The following is a 21870-nucleotide window of genomic DNA, read 5'->3' on the forward strand; positions in this document are numbered from 1 at the left end:
TTAAATGCACACTGAGAGATTAAAAAAATGCAGGTATTAAATTTATTGATTAAAAACCCCTTAAAAAACAATGGGTAACTGTATACTGATTTTTCTCCTGTAAAGTAAGAGTTTAAAAAATACTTTTTCTCCGAAAGTAATATTTTTTACCAACAGCTTTGAGTTCAAGATTATTTTACTTTAAATAATTGTATTTTACTTAATTAAAAAAAATGCACGCCGTGTTATGTTGACGAAACAGACTTTTATTGCGAAATTCCTGACCGGAAAAGGCCTTATTAATCCTTGCTAGCTTGCTCTCGCTGGTGTCGAGCCTAGCAAGGGGAGAGAAACCGTGGTAGAAGGCACAGTACGAAAGATTCAAACAACTTTAAGGTCGATAAACATCTGGCAGCGTGGAAGAAAGAAACTGACAAGGTAGGTGAAGGTCTCACCTCGTTTTTGTAATTTATCTTTCCAAATCTTGACTCCTACTAAAGCCCGAAAATGGAGGTGAAGTGTGCTTCCATCATGAGGAGGTTGCACACAACACTGATTAAACAACAAGATCAGCGACAACAACAACAACAGCAGCAACAACAACAGCAGCAGTGGTGGCAACCGTGCAGTAATGCCCACAGCGTGCAGTTCAGAAATGAGACATAGATCAGTGCAGATGTGGCAGCAAATGGAAGCAGGAGCGAGCAGAGTGGTTTGAAAGCGGTGCAGTAGCTATAGTAGTTAGCATCGGTAGGTGTCATGCAGCCCACAGAACTGGTGGGGGCTGCGACAGTCAGACTAATTCATGTAGGTTTACACGTTAACCTGCACACACCTAAATTAGACCAGGTCCCATAAAACCAAATGTGGGTCAGAGAGCGTGTTTGCATGCAACAGTGTGGAAGGCATTAGGGTGGTATTTTATTATATTTAACTTAATAAAATAAACTACGCAGGTTGAAGGTTTGGGGTCGATCACACGAAGAATAAATATACAACAGTTTATTTGAATGCAATTGTTACAACTGCGTGTAAGCATAAAGGGAAGCTAAGGTATGCTATTTCAGCTGCTGTAATGTCTGAGGACCATCTTTGGGTGCCAGTAGGGTTAGGTTGTCATCTTTCCCTTTTTATGGAGTTTACAGGTACTTGTAAATGGCATCACCACTTATTTTGATATGGAAGAGTTTTCCTTTCCTGCTGATATCTCAAAGGGATTTGTATTTCGGGCTAGAGTGAAACCACTGACCGTTTGCTTGCCAAGTGAATGTGTTAATCACTACACTATGGAGCTAACCCCATATAAAATTAGTGAACCGTGAGAAATGTTCCCATCTAACCCCTGCAAAATCAGTCTGTTTTTAATGTCTGTGACATGCAGTAACAGGAACAAGCACTGGTACTCTGTATGATTTATGTATTTTCTTACAATCCAGTGGAAGCTGAATTTTAGGTAATCTTTCCAGGGTCCTGTGTTAGGTGGCTGTTGCCTAATATGCAACTCTTTCAACCCCTGCGTTATTTGATGGTGGCTGTTAAAGGGGTTAAAGTATAATTGGAATCCTTTAATTGTCTTTAAACATCAGATGTTCAATGTAATTAGAGGCAATTCCACTATGATCTCAGTCTTGGATTGTGCTTGAAGAACTTTTAAGTTTTTTTGTAATGTTCTTTGAGAAGTCACAAATTCACAAATTGAGTCTGCATTTTTTTAAGTTCTTCCAACCTTTTTGTCTTTATTGTTCACATGGAAAAAAAAACAGCAGTGATTTAACCTAACTCTATTTATTTCTATTTTTTTAGGTATCACCAGCAACTTGACAACACCTCTTCTCTCCCCTGGCTCTCCAGTGTGTAAGGACACCACCTTGTATGTCATATCTCAAAGTCACCCAGTGCCTCTCTGCCTAATAGGTCCTACCCTTCCCCTTCATCTTCATCAGTGCAAAAACTATCCATACACCAGCAAGTGAGTAACTGTAAGTTTTCAGCCATTTGAGCAAAGTCAGACACGCCACAGCTACCAAAGTCAGTATTTTGTTAAGTTTGGTGCCCCCAAGTCCTCAAAGCTCTTCATCACTTCTTAGTATTACTCAGTTGTCTCATCAAATCAGCTCATCAAAGAAATCTGTAAACAGCATTTAGCACCATTATGGCCTCCATCACGCAGTCATCCGAACTCGAAATCCCAGACAACCACAAAGAGAGCTGGCTGGCACTACTTTCTGCAGCAGAAGTGTATTGCCAAAAGTCTGGCTGCGACCTGGCCATACTCACAGCCTGTAAGAAGTTCCGGTCGGTGACTGGAGAAGGAGAAGTGGGGAGGAAGCGGGAGAGCGGCAGTGCCTTTTCCAGGGAGTGCGATTTCTCTTATAATGTATGGGGTCAGGGATTTCTGGCTGAGTCGGCACGTCGCTACATGGATGACATCGGTGTGCTGCACTCCACAACCATGCTAACAGCCCAAAAGCACACACGCCAAGCTGGAGGAGAGGGAGGAACCAAGCTAGTGGTTGACTTGACCTCTGACCCTGGAAACAGGGGGGTGAGTGAACTGTTTGCTTTAGATAGCAAACTGCGGTATTGATTCAGAAAGTTCACATCTGTAATGTGTTTGATTCTCTGTTGTTGGTGCAGAGCTTAACAAGTGACGTTGTAGTGGGAGGAGTCAGTCCTAGTGGAAGACTGTACTCCCAAAACTACCCGTCGATCTACAGCTCAGGAGCTGTGCCCGGGCAGGGCGGCGGGCAGAACGGTACCGGAGAGAGGGAACGTGAGAAGAGCGCGTTGGAGGCCGAGCGAGGTCGACAGAGGTCTGGGATTGAGGATTTAGAAGAAGAGGGTGAGGATGAAGAAGAGGAAGAGGACATGGATGAGAGGAGACCCTATGGGAATGAAAGTGCAGGTGAGGAACGACACTGTAATCTGTTGCTGTCCCTGATCCATGCAGATTCTTACTGTGTTATCACTGGAAACGTGATGACTTGAAGTATTCTGTTTGTTTTTTTTAATTTAAGAAAAAAAACCTTAATTATTATAATACATATGCCCACATATAAGTTCTATTAAACTACACTCTGTTTCACAAAAGGACACATGAAAACCACGTCAGCATCCACACTTATTCAGTTGTAGTTTGACTTTATGTTTGCTGAATTATTTTAATAAAAATTCAACACGTTGCTTTTACCTAGTCTGTTTTGTAGGCCTAAAGATGGTGTTTGTGGCCATTCATTTATGCACAGCTCTCTTAAGGTCCCGCCACAGCATTTCAGTGAGGTTGAGGGCTGGACTGAGCCATTGTGAAATCTTGGTTCTTTTTTGTTTTTGTTTTTCCAAGCTATTCTGTTGGAGATTTTCTGTTGTTCTTAAGATCACTGTCCTGTTGCACGATCCAGTTTCAGCTATTTTTAGCTGCTGGACAGATGGACCCACATTTGACTGTAGAATACTTGGGTAGACAGAGGAGTTCATGCTTGATTCAATGATTGCACGGTGCCCATGTCCCGCAAATGATGGTGCAAAACAAGCATCATTCATCATTCCTCCACCACCGTGCTCAGTTGGTGTGAGGTGTTTTTGTTGATATCCTGTGTTTTGGTAAACTCAGTGCATCCTTTCCAGTATTTATCAAAGTTTCATAACCATGCTCAGATATAATGCATGATAATCTTTCAGTGTGAGAGATCTTTGACATTTGTCAAATAATAATAATAATTATTATTCATTTTTTAATTTTTACAATCAGTCTCTAATTGTCATCCAAAAAAGGAAAATCCCTGGGAAAACCCAAAATATCTTCATGGGACTTGGTAGTGATTTGCTCATTTAGTCTTGCAGGCTCTCTGGCACCATTACTCTCCATCCTCGGACTATTTAATTGCTAGTTTTATGAGCTGGCCATATTTTCCAGCCACACACACTTTAGATAATGAGGAGGTTGCTCATTATTCAGGTTGTTTCAGTGTTTTGATCATTAAAACGCTTCATTCGTTCCGTTTTCACTTTCTGAAACAGAAATGTTAAAACAAAGAGTTTTAAAACATTTTGATGTTGTTGAAATGGGTGCAAAAACATTTTGAGAAATCAATTTGTAATGCATATGTTGTGTTTATTCCAATTCAAAGTATGCCTTCTGCTTCAGGTGTGTTCTCTATGGATGAGGACTCTGTTTCTCGGGACTGTGAGCCGTTCTTTGAATCTGATGGAGAGGAAGAGAGCACGGATGGTGAGCGTTCAATATGCCGAGCATCATATGTACACATACACATATGTGCATGAGCTGAATTTCTTTATTTTTAAATTTGTTTCAGGCTCCTTGAGTGAGGATGCCCCTCCGCCATCGCGCGGTATGGCTGTGGGTCAGGGTGCGTATTCATCCCGTCAGTCCCATCCCATGGCGTTGGCCCGCTCCCTGCCTGTATCTGTGCCTGTGTGGGGCTGCAGAGGAGGCAGAGCTGCTCAGGGAGACAGCAACAGTGGAGAACGGGTGAGCGCATCTCAGACACTGAGGCCAAATGATCTGACCTTCTGTGTCACACATGGAGATCGGTGGGCAGCCAGTCAGTCGTTTACAGCTCAGACTAACTAGTTTTAACTCTTAACTTCTCCTAAGTGTTGATCACCATGGTTGGTTACATACAGACTCAGGTCAAAAGGGGCCAGCAGCACTGACTACTGAGCAGTCGGGTAACTGGAAAAATTGTTAGAATCCTTACTGGGACCAAAACATTACATAAAATGCAAAGTGATAGTTTAGAGTATAAACCAGCAGAAACTTTGGATTGTAGGTTGAATTAGTGGTGCCTTTTGCAGTGTTTCATTTTCAACCATTTTGAATGTTTTGTTTTTTTTTAAGCATTTCAGCATTATACAGTTTAATAAATATGCAGTAGACCCACTAATATACTTACATAATCCTGAATAACAGTCCAATAACATTCGACTCCAAAGAGAATTCAATTTTATTAAATCTAATGATGCGTTTCCTTTTGATTGCCCGTCAGTGACCTCACATCTGCTCTTATCAAACTAATCTGTGTGCTAATGTTATCAAATCGCATCACAACAACGTTCAGCAGCTCTCATGAATTTATTTGTAGTGCGTCTGTGTCGATCACAGATAACATGCTAGGCCACCCCACAATTTAATTTGCCAGATGGTGTCTGCTACTGTAGCTCTATGGCCTGCACTCATGTAATGTAAAGTTAGTGTGATGGATCATACAATGGAGGCTGATACCTTTAACTTACTAGATAATCTAAGTTATGTAGTACAGAACGGCAACTGGGAGAGCAAGTCCAGGAAAAAGTGGAGTTTCTGCTGGGCCAAACTCAGGCATGCCTCTTTCCACACACTGTCATGCATAAACAAATAATAGTTTGCATAAGTAAATGCATAATGCATCGAAAAATGGTGGATAGGAGCTGCACAGAGAGTGTCGTGTTTTACAACCCCTGTTCATTGCCATAAATGAAAGGAGGGGGAACAAATTAGAGGTCAGATATGAGAAACTCTCAACTGTGCAGATGATTGATGCCTGCTTTGCTTGAGCTGAAACACCAGAGCTATCTGTTTGGGAGATGGTGGCTGCTCAGTTTATAGTTGTTTGTGATATGTATTCTTTGCATGTGAGCTGCACCAAAAGTGCAAGCGTTGCAGTTTTTAAAGAGTCATTTCAACGTATTTCATTAATTCATCTTGAATATCCTGAATATATAGCAGCACAGTTACAGCTGCAGTCTTGTTGTGCTTATGTAGGTTGATACTGTTCAGACTGGTTCTAACTACTTCTTTAAATGTTGGGGATAGTGGGAGATATAATTAGGAGTATGTAGATGTGGTACATTCAAGTAGCACTGAAATGTTTTAACAGCCGTGAATAGTTAGTGCAGTCATGTGATGCTTTTAAAAAGGTTTAAACAATAATAAACACATTATTTTTTGATGGTTTGATCTCGTTTCATGTCAGATTTCACTTTTTTTTTTTTTTTTTTTTTGGTTGGATAACTTACCATGAGTTAAACTCAGTGCTGAGCTGAGGTTTATCTGGTGGTACTATCTGTAACTAACAAATTTCAATGGTATTAAATGTTAGAATGTCATTATGAGGTTTTCTGATTCAGAATGAATGCAGACATAATGCCTGGTTGGTAGTTTAAACACAAATGTTATTATCTGTTTAAGAACAGACAGTTGAAGGATTTTTTTTTTTTTTTAGTCCTGAAAATAAATTCTGGAAAAAAATGTGCAAACAGAATTCAGATGCTCTGATCCAACAGCTTGATGGGCATAGATAAACGGACCTCCTGAAAAGAAATGGGTCATGACATTTTGATAATTAAGCAGGCTTTTGTTTTTAGCGTTCATGCCCGTTGGTGTCAGTCCATCCTGACATATTTCATGCTGTCTGAAGACTAAAACAAAGACGCTATTCATTTGCACCCATTAATGGCCATGACGGCACTGTCGAACACAACTGACAGAAAGAGTGTTTACGGTCGAGCTGGGAATGTCGAACACCAGAAATGTACAGGAAATGAACATGAAAAGGCAATATTTGATACTGGTCAGTTTCAGTCCATATCCCTTGTTAACCCCTCGTTTTCCCTGTGTTTGTCTCTTAGTCGGGCTGTGCTGACCTGGAGCACATCGCTGCCAGTATGAAGGCTCTGCTGGCCCCTGGAGCCACTGATGGGACGGAAATGTTTGGGGCCCTGCCTCGACCCCGTCTCAACACAGGGGACTTCTCTCTCAAGCACTGAGTGAAGGGGGGAAGGAGAGGGTGTAGGGAGGGAAGGAAAGGGAGTGAGGCAAGTACAAAGAGGGAGAGTGGTAAAGGGATAGGAGGAAATGTGGAGAGGAGTGAGAGGAGGAACCCTGGATTTTCTGGCAAATGTGACGTACAGTATGTGACACAGTGTAAAAGCTAATACCTCCATTTATTTCTCACTAACCAAAATTAACGGCACATGCTTTGTGGAGTAACTTTCCTAAAGAAATGTGGTTATGAACACTAACGTTTCAACACTACCCCTGCCCCTCCCACTTCGTCAATACTAGCTTCCACGACACTACATTACAATTGGACCTCGAGATGTTTGTGTAGTGACCCACTGCACTGAACTAAAAGTCACTAAAACAGGGTGTGTAAACATGTACCTGGTGTTTTTTGGACGTTTGCCTTTTGGTCAGGTTACCTGTGAAGTGATGAGACTTTGGGGAAGAGCTGCCTGTACCCGCTTCATCATAGATGCTGCTTCTTTGTGCTTAAGTTCCAACTTTGAGTTGTATTAGCTTTATTATGAAGATGAGGCAATATGTGGTAGTTAATATTTTTTTTTTTTTTTTTGATCGATGCCACTCTCAAGTCTGTTAAATGTTGAGGCATAATCCGGAGACTGTTAGCTTAGCTCGTCTCAGTTTGGCAAAGCTTTGCACACCAGAAAAGCTGAAAGCAAACTGCAAACTAGATGGACTCAGTTCAACCTATCAGCCCCACCAAAGCTAAAAATTAACATGTTATAACCTGCGTCTTTACCAACAGAGGGATCTAGGCCTGTAACTAGTTTATCCAGCCCTTCACAGCAGCACCTGACTGTGCAGCATTTCTAGCTTTACAAATGTCAACAAACAAGGAAAAATGGATACATTGGCCATAATTTCAGCTTAGGAGTGTTCAGGGGTGTTTCTTTTCACTGTCAGCATTACAGTGAAACTGTTTGAAGTTGTACTGTGAAACTGTACCCTTACATATGGTGTAAATTTTATAAGAGGTTCTGTAGTTCTTTACACAAATTCGCCAGCATATGGTGCTAAAAATGGTTCCTACCTCCACCCCAGAATTACAGGAGGAAACTAACATGGGTCTAAATGATTTGCAATAGGTAGTGGTGCTTAGTAACTTTACTATGCACACAAAACTGTCTTTAAATCGTTGCTGTAAACAAATTAGATGCATGTTAATCAGTGACTTTTAAGAGCGAGCCAGCCCCTGTGCTATTTAACCTCTGGTTCTCAGTTCACACCTGCAAAGGCATTCGTGTTTCAAAGAAGGTAAATAGGCAAATTGGTCCTTTTAAAGTTTAAAAATAGCAGGGAGAGTCTCAACTTTTACGGAGAAAACATAAATCCAACATTCCCATGAAAAAAATCCTATAAGATCCGCACAGATCTGTGGGTTTAAATACAGAAAACGTTTGCATCTGTTGGTCATTAATCATTGACGAGGTCAGATTTAACTGCAGGGCCTCGCCGTCATTTAGCTCAACATGCTAAAGTTGCCACATTTGTTTTTTTTTTCCTTCTGTATACTCCCATCATTTACCTGGTAAGATGACCAAGAGGCCTGCTGTTGCCCCCAATAGAAACCAGTCTATTCCTTCTAAGGGGTAGAAACCAGTGGTTGCTTTGATATGAAGCTTGTGGCTTTAGATAATGTGAGCAGAGAGCAGAGGACACCAGCACCTCGTCGTAACTTGCCTATTTTTACTTTTACTTTTGCCAATGAATGACTGACTGATAGAATGATTGTAAATCAAAACTGATTTGTAGGAGATGGGTTTTTTCTTCTTTTTTTTTTGCTCCTGATATGTTGTTGAAAAGATTGAATGAATGAGAAGACTGTGTGAGAGAGGGTGAAAGAGAGGTAGAGTGGATCTGAAAAGATAAATGTCCATGTGTGACATTTCGAAAAACAAACAAATGTTCCGTTAACTACTTTTATGTTTCAAATAAAGGAGCAACACCAAGAGAAAAGACTTCCTGTATCATTATAGATGTATTCTTATAAAAGGCCTCTAGAGTGTACCAGCGCTCTGTGTTTAAGTCTGCTAGGCAGCAGTCACACAGATATAATAGAAGAGCTCAGTGTTATTACACAATATGAGAGTTTATTGACTACATTTGGCACATACAAAACATCCAGACTGAATAAAACAGGCAGTCTAGCTCATGAAAAGTCCCAGCTGGATTGAAATATACCATTAAATGCCCATTCTTCTAAGTTTAAATAACACAGATAAATGCCTGTTAGTATGACATTTGGGCATCTCTGGGGACTGTCTGAAACCAATAAGCTTTCTTCATGCACTAGAGAAAGCAGAAATGGTTACAGCACTTGTTCCCCAAACATCACAAGATCCCCATCTCCCCCTGCTTTTTAAATTGATACGTGACCCTCCCTCCCTTTTCCCCGATTTGCTTCTTCTACTGTATCACTGATCCTTTTTCCGAATAAGGCAGAATGAATTGGTGCCAACCCAGAATCCAGGGAAGACCTTCTCCTGGAGGTTTTCTTTGAATTTGTGAATCAGCCGCACCTCCTTCTCAGCCTCTCCCTCCACCAAGAGGAACTTTATGATGCCTGCGGGCTGGTCGACGTAGACGCCCATGGTGGAGGACAGGGGCATCTGGATGTCCACGTTCTCCGCATTGTGCCAGATCTGACAGCAGGAGCCAGACCAGCCGGCACCCCAGGAGGTTTTGTTCTCTCCGATGCCGCAGGGTCCGTCCTGCATCTTCCGGGGTGAGCTCTCGCTGACCACCCCGATCACCACCCAGCCGTCGTATTCCACCTCCCAGTACCCTCGATGGCCCAGCAGCCCTTCCTTGCACAGCACCTAAAGGTTAGACGAGCCATAGTAGGAAATTAAGCTAGCAACAAAAAAAATGGCTTCAAGAATTAAATGATGAGCAGAATTATTGATTTGATTTGCAGGCAATTTGATGAAGTAATGTTCCTAATACATTTTTTTCCCAGTAGATGCACTTCTGAACCTTTTAAATTTGCTTGTCTTTAATTATGGTAAACTGTCTTTGGATTCTTAATTGTTGTTGTCAGATCAAGATATTAACTTGGAAGACTCTAGTCATTTTTGATTTTAACATACAGGAAAAAAGCACCAACATGCTGGTTCCAAGACCAAAAGTTTAAATAAAGTTCTGGTTCCTGTTAGTTTTACTTCCTGCCTCTTTGATGGGCCCCTGAGCCTGTTCCCATAATGCCCAGAACGATGATTAACTCCAAGCTTACCTGTGGTGAGTGGTCGTATCTCTCAGGTCTCTGGGGATAAGGGCACACTGCATCTGATGATGTACGAGCCACCTTAGAGCCACCCTCTGAAATCCACAACAGTTTCTCTGCAGTTCTGTCATCGAAAGAGAGGGGGATCCAATCTGAGGAAAGGGGAGGGCAAAAATACAAACTGAGACCGGGAGGCTGGTGATGGACTGGTGGCTGTCTTTCAGAGTAACCCAAAATTAAAGACTTTCAACTTTAAAATTGCACGTCTAAGTTTCGAGATCTACTTTTTGAGAAAGAAAACAAAAACCTTGATCTTAAATTTCTGTTGTTGCAGTTTTCAGAGTATTAATGTGCAACTTTTCTGTTTGATTTTTGGCTTAAATTATGTTTAACTGATATCTTTGGATTTAATTGGGGGCACTAACCTAAAATAGTAATATTAATTAACTATTTTTGCATTTATTCCACATTATTGTAATTTCCCCCCCTCCACTACATAAACATTATTTTGTCATCGTAAGTACATCCTAGTGCATGTACTTGCATGAATACTTGAATACTACTTTTGCCTTTATTAAAACAGATTCAGGCCTTCTCACCAAACATCTGGACAGGTGTTCGTCATTATTCATAGACAGCTGTGTTCAGCTTTTCTTTGTTTTACTTTTCTGTTAAGTAACCCAAAGATGTTAAATGTCATATTTTTATGACATAGAAACTGTTTTGTTTTGGACCGTTCCTCTTCTGACAGGCTCCTGGAATCTTATCCAAGGGTATCTAGAAATGCTATGTCCCCAGAACCTTTGGCACTCTACCACCTCGATGCTTCACTGTCAGCACTGTGATGCATTCATTGTGAAAGTCGTGGCTAGGTTCTTGCCAAACACGCCGGACCCCTTCTGAGCCGAATAACTTTATCTTGGTTTCATCTGACAGAAGAATGTGCTTCCTACTGTTTTGTTCCGAATAGCCAGCGAGAGTTTTCTGTCACTGATGTTTTGCAGTGTCTCTTACACTCCCTGAACTGCCACATAAGATCTTCCCTCCCAGTTTCAGTGAAAAGCCCAGTACCGCCCCTGTGCAATACTTGTAAGTCTATTTTTCAGAGTTAAACTGTACAAGCAGCGCATTGACCATGATGTCAATTTAGGAGCACAACCCCTGCTGCGCGGTTTACTTCCTCCACTGCTTTTTCACTTTTCTTTTTGTTTCTGTGATTACAGATTTTCTAACATGTGTAAATTTTTGTTGTGTTGAGTTTCTACATACAAGCTTTTATAGCTGACTTAGCTGTTTTTTGATTGTTTATAAGAGAAAATCTTCATTTTAGTGCTCCTGGAGTGATTAGGATTTGGAAAATATTGTGAATTACCATGTAGCTCTGTCAAATCCAGTGTGTTATTGGGAGTATTAGTAGTTTATATTAATGAATAGCACCTGGGTAAATGTGAAAAATTCTCTCATTTTGGGGGATACTCAGAGTGAGAGTTGAGGAAAGACTTGATTAATGTGACAAGTAGGGATGGGTACCGATGGCACCGGTTCTGACATAAACGGTAGTAACCAGACCGAAAAGCAGCGCACATTTCGGTGCTTTATTTCGGTGCTTTTTTTTCCTGAGCTGTGATACACTTCTAGCCAATCATTTTACGTTTCCGAGGATAGTAGGCGGGGCCAGGTACGTAAGTTCTGTTAGAGCAGAGCTACAGATTAAAAATGTCCAAGGCGAAGCGGTCAAAAGTCTGGCTGTACTTCACAGCAAAATATGCAAACTCAGCAGCCTGCAACAAGTGCTTTAAGCTGATACTGTGATACTGTCAAAGGAGGTAACACCAAGAATCCGATTAAACAGCTGGCGATGCATAGCGGTTTTTTTAAAAGCCGAGAAATGCGCCGTATTTGATAGCTTGCTGCGAGACCTCACACCGTGCACGTCGGGTGGGTTGCCAGTTATCGGACCCGGAGCAACATCCCCCAAAAACCCGAAGAATAGAGTCCTGGCCCCTAGCCCTGCCAGTGTAGCAGAAATGATGAGGATGATGATGGCAGCAGCAGCCGTTCTTCTCTGCGTGAGTAGCTTAATTCGTGTGTAATTTACGTTGAGTAGGCTAACCACGTTATTACATTAATGCATGTAAGGTGAACTAGCAAACATCATCATAGCTACATGCGGCTGTCTTCTTGTTTGATGGCAGATACTCCCTTCACCCTGGCCAAAAAGGCTAAAATGACCAAAGAAAAAGTGGGAAACAGTTAAACATGAGAGGGTTTAAGTTTGTGGTTTTTCCATTGTTTAAGCACTGCTTCCAGCCAAGAGTGATGCCATATATGCCACATAGCTGCAGAAAAGGCACACATTGTTATCTTTTTACAAAAAAAAACAGCTGAACATGAGAGGTTTTTGGACAAAGTTTGTGTTCTCCATTCTTTAAGCACCGGTTCGAGCACCGTTTAAGCACCGGCACCGTTTCAAAAGTACCGATTTGGCACCGGTATCGGATAAAACCTAAACGATACCCATCCCTAGTGACAAGTGACCCTTCAAAGACGGGCTACGTTAAACTGGCAGGTGAACTACGAACACTGCAAACATAGGTTTACCTACTTACCTATCCACCCACCCCACCTTACCCTTTTAGCATAATTAATTTAACTTTATCCACAAAATGCCTTTAAAAAAAAGAAAAAGAAAAAAAAGAAGGTGGATACACTGGATCATCCCAAGTGTGTGTGGACAGTGTGACAGGCATTCTTTAATTTCCTTAGTGTTAAAGTGATATTTTTCAGAGAGTGGTTCTCATTTATACAGCCTGCATGAAACAACATGGTAACAACTCAAGAGGCAGTTTTTGGGATCCATTTTTGGGACATTGTAGTTTCAACCCTGCAGAGTAAAATCACCCACATTAGCTGTGCATTAGATGATCAATGACATTGTAAGTTACAGGTGGAGGTGAACCAGTAGAACCAGCTTGTTTGTGTGTGTGTGTGTAGGTCGGACCTCAGGAAGAACAGCTAAAGCTGAGGCCGATGCTTTAACAAGCAAGCAAACAAACATGAAGTGCCAGTGCCGTCAGATTCTCTGAACTCCCAGTTCTCTTAACTCCTCATGACCCTTAACATCCTTCCTTCGTTCATTATTGCTTCTCATTACTAGCTTTGTTTGGTAAAGATTAACTCCTGGGTCTGAAAAAGAAAGTCAGTGCTATAAACCTTTATTCTGTCTAACAGACAGCAGGGGGCATCGTCTAAGGTTGCAGAAAGAGGTTTGTGTAGAAATGTCTGGGAAAAGTTTAATGTCTCAGTTGCTATTTTTTTAAAAGTCTTATTTCATTCAGCACAGTTATTTTGTAAATTATTGTCCCATTTGAGTAAAAGAAAAATAAAAAAGGATAAACTAAGGCATGCTGTGGGCCCACTGTATGACTGACACCCACTTTGAGGACACACCTGCGCAAATACAGTATTATACTTATAATTTATTCCAATGTGGATCATGTTATAGTACACGTTTGCTGACAACATCAGTAACCTGATGATGTAATCTAACTCAGCAACGTGAGTGAATGAATCTCAGGGTTGGAAAAGCTTAAAAAAAAAGTTGGGCTATATGAGAGTCAGCCCCCTGCAGAGTGTTCCCCTACAGTCTTTCTCAGAATCAGCTGCTTACTGTGTGAGCAGTGAGTATAGCAGGGTAAATAATATTTACTGACCTTACTTTAACAGTCAGCCTGGTCTAACCCCCCCCCCCCCCAAACAACAGCAGCCAAAAAAACAGGCATAATAATAAAAATTAGAAGCAACTATTGGCAAGTGACGAGGCAACTTTGAATCATTTGACGTTTAAGTGGTGCGCTGTTTCTGTGGGATATAACATTTGTGAATATGCTGTTACATATTTATTTAATAATGTAGTTAGTGACTGGTTCTGGGAAATGTAATAACCATTTAAATACATATTAGGAAGTGTAATAGACTAATTGAATTTGGTGTTAAGTGATCTGGTATCTAAGTCTTACACCACGATTACTTTCTAAATTTTTATTCATTAACCTTTTTATGTGGAACAAACTTTGACCATTATTATTTTAATCTTTGATCATCTTAATAAGTTTGCTCCATAATTCTTTTGAATTAAAAAAAAATAGCATGGCGGGACATTACTTAATTATTAATTATTCATCTTTTTTTCTTTACTCAGGAGCTTCATATTAAAATAAAAAGCCTTACATTTCATGAAGTCGGCCCTGGTGGTTGGTTCGGGGATATTGGGCTCATATGGTGGCAGTGTTACTGAAAAGAGGAGGAATAAGTGGATAAATGACACATTGATTTAATTTAATGCATTAATATCCACATGCAAAGCCTTCACAACAGCGGGACTCCATGCTGGTTTTTACCTTCTGTAGCACTACTGTTTTTTCTCCCTGGAAAAGAAAACGAGAGCATCATTTCACTGCTGTCTACTACAGACACTGTATATGGAATTACAGCCTGTCCTCAGACATGATTTCTCACATGAGCTTATATGACAAAAAGCTGAACGCTCGACGCCCAGGGTGGCAGCGGCGGTTACTTTAAACCTTTTCATCTTCCTCTACAGGCTGCACCTTCTTCATAGTGTCTGCCAGCACTGCAGCTGCAGTTAATCACCTGCTGCTCTCAACACATTGTAGATCACATAGGGGTATGTGTGAAATGTCGGCTCAGCACTGATTCATGGAGTTCCCTCGTGCTTTTCGAGGTTCTGGTTTCAACGTATGGGACTCCGCATACATTTGCTGGGAACACCGTTCATGGCCACTGATGACAGGAAGCTGATTCTAAGAATTGACTTTCTGTGGGATGCTTTTTCTTCCCACCGCTGTGGGCGTGTTTATCGTGTCACAGGCTCTCCGTTTGTTCTTCCTCCAGTTTGTGAGTCACTGCGTCTTCTGACATTCGGAGAAAACTGTGATCCCTCACCCGTCCGGTCATCAATCATGCCTCTGCGTATGTCAAGTTACCATCTCTCAGATTTCACACAGAAAACAATTCGATTATTTTATGCTTCACGCTCATTTAACAGACTGTTACATCCCGGTATTTATCTGATTTGTCTAACAAAATAAGACAGAACAGGCTCGTTTTTCTGACGTCCTATATGGAGGGTATAACTGTGTTCATTTAATGAGAAGTCATAAAACATGCTTTCTTTCACTTTTTAAGAAAAAATCAAGACAATTTAATTAAACTAAACCTCACCCTACTTAAACTCTGCTCTCCCTCCCCTCATTTTTATACCATAAGAGGCTGTAACAGACTGAAATATAGTTTTATGGCAGTATTATGACCGAATCCCTGATTGTCATTCATCTCCACTAAAAAAGATAGTAAAGATTTAAGGCTTGGCCATTTGGTGAGGACATGTAGATTAAGGGTTGATTGTTCAATTATAATTGTATAAGTCGTTGCTTTTAGTGATCTACTACTTCCTGCAGAGTGGAGGCTTTGTATGGGTCAGTACATAAAAACTTAATTTGAAAGTTGTGCTTTTATTAAAGCTGTATAATATCTGTTGAATGGCCAGAATTACATTACTTTTACTTTGTTGTATACTTATTCAGTCCCAGTTGCAGGCTTCATAAAAAGTCTTGAATTAAAAATAAAAGCATCCAGTGCAGGAGTATTTTTAACTTCAGTATTATGACGTAATTTGATTAGTTGATTTTAACTCCTTTAAATATTTGTTGGGTGTTTTACGCAGCGACAGTGCATCCTGTTTTATAAAAATCCTCATATACCTGTAAACTTTATTTGTTAAAGGTACTGTTTGTAGTTTCCGTCTGCCAATTTTAACTAAAGGTTTTACCAACAGGGGGCAGCGTTTTCCCACACCACCATTTGTTCTTTTGCCTGTTTAAATAAAGGTGATACTGACTTGCTGCATCATCTTGTGGTACCATATGAAAGTATAGCTTGGCTGAGTTAACCTTCAGTCAGTTACTATCTCTTAAACACAATACAAAGATGTTTTGAACATGAATTTGTAGTGGTAATTTCTTCTTTAATAGTATTAGCTCATTTTGGAAGCCTAAACAGAGGAAGGACATAAACTTGACAGGATAAATCGAATAAATTCATGCTTCAGCTTGATACTTGTTCACTTTGAGTTTATATATCTCCAGGTTTAGTGGATTTTTATATTTATTATTTTTTTTAATCATTGTCCTTATGTTTTTCTTTTTTTCCCTCTTTTGTTGTATAGATTATTTAATGGGATGAACTACAAACTCTTTAAAGCTGTTTTTGATTATAATGGTTATCCTGTGTGTAGTTTTGATTATTAACAGGAATGCAAATGCACTGGATCCCGCGTCTTTAGAAAGGTGACTTCTGTGCCCATAGAGGTTTCCCTATGTCTGAAGAGGAGAATCCGGCACGTATCTCAGCCTGGGGAAACTTTACTTCTACGACCTGTGTGACCCTCCACTGGGGAGGATGCCAGCAGCGTGACAACCAGAAGGACAAATGATGGCCTGGCATAACATCTGCAAACATCAGATATAATTGAAGGGGTGGCATTGCTTTCTCTGAAATGTGTTGGCTTGCAATTCTCTTTACTGTGGCTAATGCACCGAGGTAGGGTAGGGTAGGGTTTCCAGAAGAGGAGTGGGCCAACTTTAAATGTGTTGGCTTTTCCTCAATAGGTAAAGTAATGTTCACTGGGTGCTTTAATTAAAACCTAAATATAGGCTGAGGTATTGTTTTGCAGGAGCTCATTACGCCAAGAACAATTACCTGATCAACATCACTAAGGCCAGAGAATTTGATAATTGGCTGGGCATGCAGACATATTAATTAAACCGTACTGAGTAGGATTCAGTTACAGACGAGGTTTGAGTTTGGATATTGTCCACATGTCATGATTGACTTCAACAGCAAGCCTGCCAGTTTACAATGCACAAGCTCAAACGTTTTAATAGACTGATGCGTTCGCATAATGCTGCACCATTGATGGATGGGGCAGACAGAGATTTGGCAGGACAAAGCAGGATATAGTGAAGATCATGAAGTCATCATTGGAAACTGGGAGCAGAAAGTCGCTGGTGACAGATCACTTCATCGGTCTTTCTCTCTCTCGTCCTTTGAGCTCTTTCAGAAAGGAACACAGCAGGTGGGATGGGGACACAATACAAGAAAAGCCTTCATTCTGATTTTTACTGGAATTGCTATTGGACAGATTAAAAAGGGACCAACAGTCATTAAATTCATCTCCAAATATGATGTCCCTGGCAACTGTCCGAAGGGAATAAATTGAACATCTCCGATAATCTTGGATATCAAGATATCAAGCCAGCAGTAAGTAAGTTGGGTTACTGGAAATATTCCAGATCTCTGGCTGCACCGTGAAGGTTAAACATCTCTGGATTCCTGTCTACACTCAGCAGTATGAACAAGAAAGCCCCGCTGGGATAAACATATTCCCCAGAAGATTGATGACTTGACACAACAGCAATAGAGACATGGAGGGAACAGAGTGAGGTGTGTGGCATAAAAATATTTAAGGGCAGTGAGGCCATAAAAGGGACGGCTAATGATTAAGCTGCAGGTTGTAATGGATGGATGTGGGTTAGGGTTAGTCCCTGAAATGATTTTAAGTGAAACTCTGGTGCCCTCCCCAAGAGCGCTCGAGCTCAGCTCAGTCCAGCTGGAAAGGTCAACGGCGACTCTCACAGTGTTTCACAAGAAGTGTTTGTTTTGGAGTGTCACGAGGTAAACCTCTTTTTTCACCCCCTCCCCAGATTCCTCTCTCAGTGGGACAGAGCTATCTGCACAGATCAGGTTCAGAGCATCCCACTGAGACAGCAAGATGAGAAGATAGTGAGATGAGGTGGAGGGAGATCCAGGATCATCCCTCTAGTTCCTGTCAAGTGTCAAAACTTCCTGGCTAGAAGCCCTATGGGTGACGAGCGCACATGTGAGATGGAGATTGGAAGGACATAAAGTACACTCAGAAGGAAAAGGCCTTTTTGAAGGGCTAATACAAGTATGTAGGCTCCCATAACAAATTTCCATTTTGAATTATTTAATTATTTTTAGAGTATTTTTATGCATCAAAGATTAGCTAATCACATTAGTTAGATTTGCCACATTACGCTTGCATTCATGTACATTATGGTGACAAATTAAACTTTTAATGGCACTAATTCCTCCAGGAGACGACAAACTGCAGAAGCCGCGGGTGCTATATGTTACATAAAGGCAAAATCAAACAGCCATAAATAAGACCAAGATGAGCGTTTGCATTTTGGTCCCTGAATTACTGTGCAGCATTTCACACTTCATTACTGTGGCAGCAGAGGAGGGATTAGCAACAATTGAGGATGGAGACGGAGGGAGAGCGGGTGACTTGGGTTATGCAAGCTATTATGGAATTGGAAAGACTGAAAAAATCCATAAGAAGCAGGTAGGATATGGAGAATCTATATGAAATATCTTCCTCTAGCTGGAGACAGAGAATGAAGCAACGTGGGCGTGTTTGGACAGGTGTATCACGTTGCTTAGGGACAGAAACAAGAAAGACAGACAGAAATATGAGCACTGAAACTGCAGGCGAGGCTGTGACATTGACGAAACGATCACCACCCGGCGAGAGGCTCTTTGTTGACATGATTAATGGACCAAACTGGCACAATCCAAGGTGAGGAAGGATATCTGGCTCCCAGCTAATGTCCAGGGATGGTCAGCGTGAGGTAACTTAACAACGTCAAATAAACAACATATAAAACACATAATAAATCAGTAATAACACACTGTGACAAACTGTAATTAAGATTTTTAAAGTCCATAAGGAATGGTAAATGAACTGCCTCTTAGATAATGCATTTTTACTCATTCACAAAAGCACTTTTTTCTTTGCCCAAGTGCATTCTATATAACAATCACACTGAGCAGCCCAGGCTTCAGTATCAAGGATAATTTGGCATGCAGACTGCTGCAGCCAAAGATCAGACCGCCAACTTTACAATTAGCAGATGATCTGCTCTACCTCCTGAGCCACCTTAATTTAAAACATACAAAAAAACAATCAAACAAAAACATTTGGGTCACATTACATTTGAAAGTCAAACATTTGAACTGCCGTATTTGTCATTAAATGCATCACAGTATAATGTACTCGAGCTTTAGAATATTGACTACAACAGTTCAAATGTCATGAAAGACATATTGAAGACACGATGCTCATAAAGACTCAGGTGAGATTGATTTCTTACCTGCTTTCCTGGGTACGGGCATGATTCTCGTGTTTCTCACGGCGCAGTTTGGCATCAATCGGCGACGTCCTGTGAAAGTGCCTGTGCATCTCCGGAGTGTCACTCTTATTAACTTCCAAATCAGTAGAGAGGGGAGGTGCACGAGTTTGGGTTGGATGTACCGGCCATCCAAAGGGATGGTCCTGTTACTTGAAACTCCTGATCCTTTCTTGGGATCGCTTGATGGAGATGAGCAATACATCCCAAGTATGCAAACTTATCTGCGTACACATGGACTGAGCACATGCACGAGGTAAACCCCAGAGCTTACATAGCATTTAGCACTGAGAAATTTAAGTATCTAGTTTAAAGAATGGGGGAAAAAATATAGCAATGTGCCCAAACCTCTTTGTGTCATGGATGTAGACAAACAGGGACGTTGGCAGCAGATACTTTATGTTCTGTGGATTGCCTCATGTGGCTTCTGTCAATCTATTGGATTTGGCAGGTCAGGAACTCAAAATCTTTGCTACTTTGTTGTGTTTGTTTTCTGGTAGAAGCCACTGCCTTTGGGGAGTGTCATTGCCATGGTAGGAGGGCGGTGGTGAGGTCAACATGTCAAAATGACATCAAGATGAATTTGGAAACGTGCAAATTTTCTGCCAGAACATTGCATTTCAACATGAAACTCAGTGCTATTCATGCAGCCTGTCAGCGGTTTTAATGTTTTGGCTAATTGGCATATGCTCACATCCACACGGCATATCAGTGCTTAGCCTTGTAGTGGCATCATAGAGGAGTCATTAGCATATCTGCTTAATACATGAAAGACCAGGAGGAGACACAAATCCCTGTAAGGGCTGCATCGGGAAGCATCTGGTGTAAAAATCTGTGCCAAGTCACATGTGTAGCTCCATACACTGTGTGGACCCTTTGCAAATAAGGACTCGTCCTGTCACCTCAGCAACACGATGAACTTTGACTGACTTTTTAAACTGCAGCTTAAACTGACTAACTCAAGCTATAGGGGGTTATTTTCTGTACAGCGAGTGGGAGATGTCTACCCACCGGGGAGCTGTCGTCAACCCAAAAATCTCATCTATTTGCAGTTGCTTTGAGCGCACGTGGCAAAGAACTTGGAGCAAAGCTTATCAAAAATGCTGCTGCACTTCAAGCTTGCAAATAGCAATTTCTAATTTCTAATTAGTCTGTTTGTCCAGATTTTACTCACATTTACTGTCAGTTATATTAAATAATTAAATATAACATTAGCATACATTTATAGTTAGTATAGTGAGTGTACTGTTTTGTGTTTGAAGATAAGATAAATTTTTACAGTGTTGTGGAGTTATATGTTAATACTGTTGTAAACACCATACACAGGCATCCTTTTAAATGTTCTGTCCTAATATCAACCCACTCCTGATCCAGAAGCATCTTACCTGGGGGAAGGAGAAAAAGAACTGGACCTTAATCATCGGTCCAAAGAAACAGATTGAAAGTAGGGAGGCCTTGAATCCATGATGTCTGAAGTCCAGGGTGAAGTTTCCACCATCTGTGAAGGCTCTGCAACATCTGCAACCATATCATCAGCTGGTGTTGGTGGTGTTGGTTGGTGGTTTTATCAAGTCCAAAATCAATGCAACCAGTTTTAGAGCCCTTCAGCTTTCCATGTGCTGACAAGCTTCATGGAGATGCCAATTTCTTTTTCTAGCAAGACTTAGCACACAGTGCCACAGCTACTACCAGATGGCTTGCTGTCCATGTTATTACTGTAGCTTGACTGGCCAGCACACATGCCTGACCTGACATGGAATCTATGGGCTACTGTCAACAGAAAGATGAGGAACACCCGGCCCAAAAATACACATGAGCTGAGGGTTGCTATCAAAGCAACCTGGACTTCTGTCTATGGGCCTGATTACCAACGATAACACACATTCAGTGGACGGAAAAAATTCAAAGCAATGCAACAATCCATGGTGACGGAGCCCCGACCACATGGTGACGGAGTTTTAGAAGCTGGACCTGATCTCACCGACTCAAGAGATCTGATTTTATTATAATTCTTCAAATTAAAATGACAAAAGCATGAAATATTTCACTTTATGTGGAAAACAACGTTAACAATCTAAAAGGTTGTTGTTTTTTTTAAATATACAATTTTGGGGAAATAATGTTTGGTAAAAGGAACTTTTTTTTCTTTTTTTTTTTACATATAATTGTAAGCAACATCTTAGTATTGAATTTATTGGCACATCCTGATAATTACAGTCAAAGAGGAAATAACTCCGTCTCACTGTTATTACAAGAGGAATTTTAATGAGGCGCAAGCTTAGTGATGGTTCCTGTAATACTACATACACACTGTAAGCCATGAAAGCAAATTTCAGCACCTGCTGCTTACTGCTGCCAGTGAGCCGTCTAACCAGTATTGTACCATGACCTTTGGTCTATGTGTGTTTAGGGGTGCTACATTATACACTCAGCAATCACTATGTAATATTCCTGTCCCGACCTGGCTGTTAAGTGTCTGATCATGTTACTTCATTGCATGTTAACATGATGGGGCTGTGGTGAAATGTATAGCACAATTGGTCGCTGGGGATTCATTGAGTGTGAGACCGTAA

General features: G+C 40.9%; 2 protein-coding genes across 2 annotated transcripts; one reads left to right on the forward strand and one right to left on the reverse strand.

Annotated features, from left to right (window-relative positions):
* Nucleotides 1-271: 271 nt before the first annotated feature.
* On the forward strand, nt 272-8602 carry akt1s1 (AKT1 substrate 1 (proline-rich)). Its single transcript, XM_026164136.2, has 6 exons — nt 272-417; nt 1783-2524; nt 2617-2884; nt 4124-4207; nt 4293-4468; nt 6607-8602. Exons 2-6 carry the CDS (start codon nt 2132-2134, stop codon nt 6742-6744), a joined length of 1059 nt encoding a protein of 352 aa, XP_026019921.1. The 5' UTR covers nt 272-417; nt 1783-2131; the 3' UTR covers nt 6745-8602.
* Nucleotides 8603-8851: 249 nt separating this feature from the next.
* Nucleotides 8852-19392, reverse strand: LOC113020302 (tripartite motif-containing protein 16). Its single transcript, XM_026164137.2, has 5 exons — nt 19262-19392; nt 14405-14431; nt 14235-14297; nt 10014-10156; nt 8852-9600 (listed from the first exon to the last, which is right to left on the reverse strand). The coding sequence occupies exons 1-5, from the start codon at nt 19314-19316 to the stop codon at nt 9196-9198; spliced, it is 693 nt and encodes a 230-aa protein (XP_026019922.2). The 5' UTR covers nt 19317-19392; the 3' UTR covers nt 8852-9195.
* Nucleotides 19393-21870: the final 2478 nt, after the last annotated feature.

This window comes from Astatotilapia calliptera, chromosome 4, assembly GCF_964374335.1.
Source record: "Astatotilapia calliptera chromosome 4, fAstCal68.1, whole genome shotgun sequence".
Lineage (NCBI taxonomy): Eukaryota > Metazoa > Chordata > Actinopteri > Cichliformes > Cichlidae > Astatotilapia > Astatotilapia calliptera.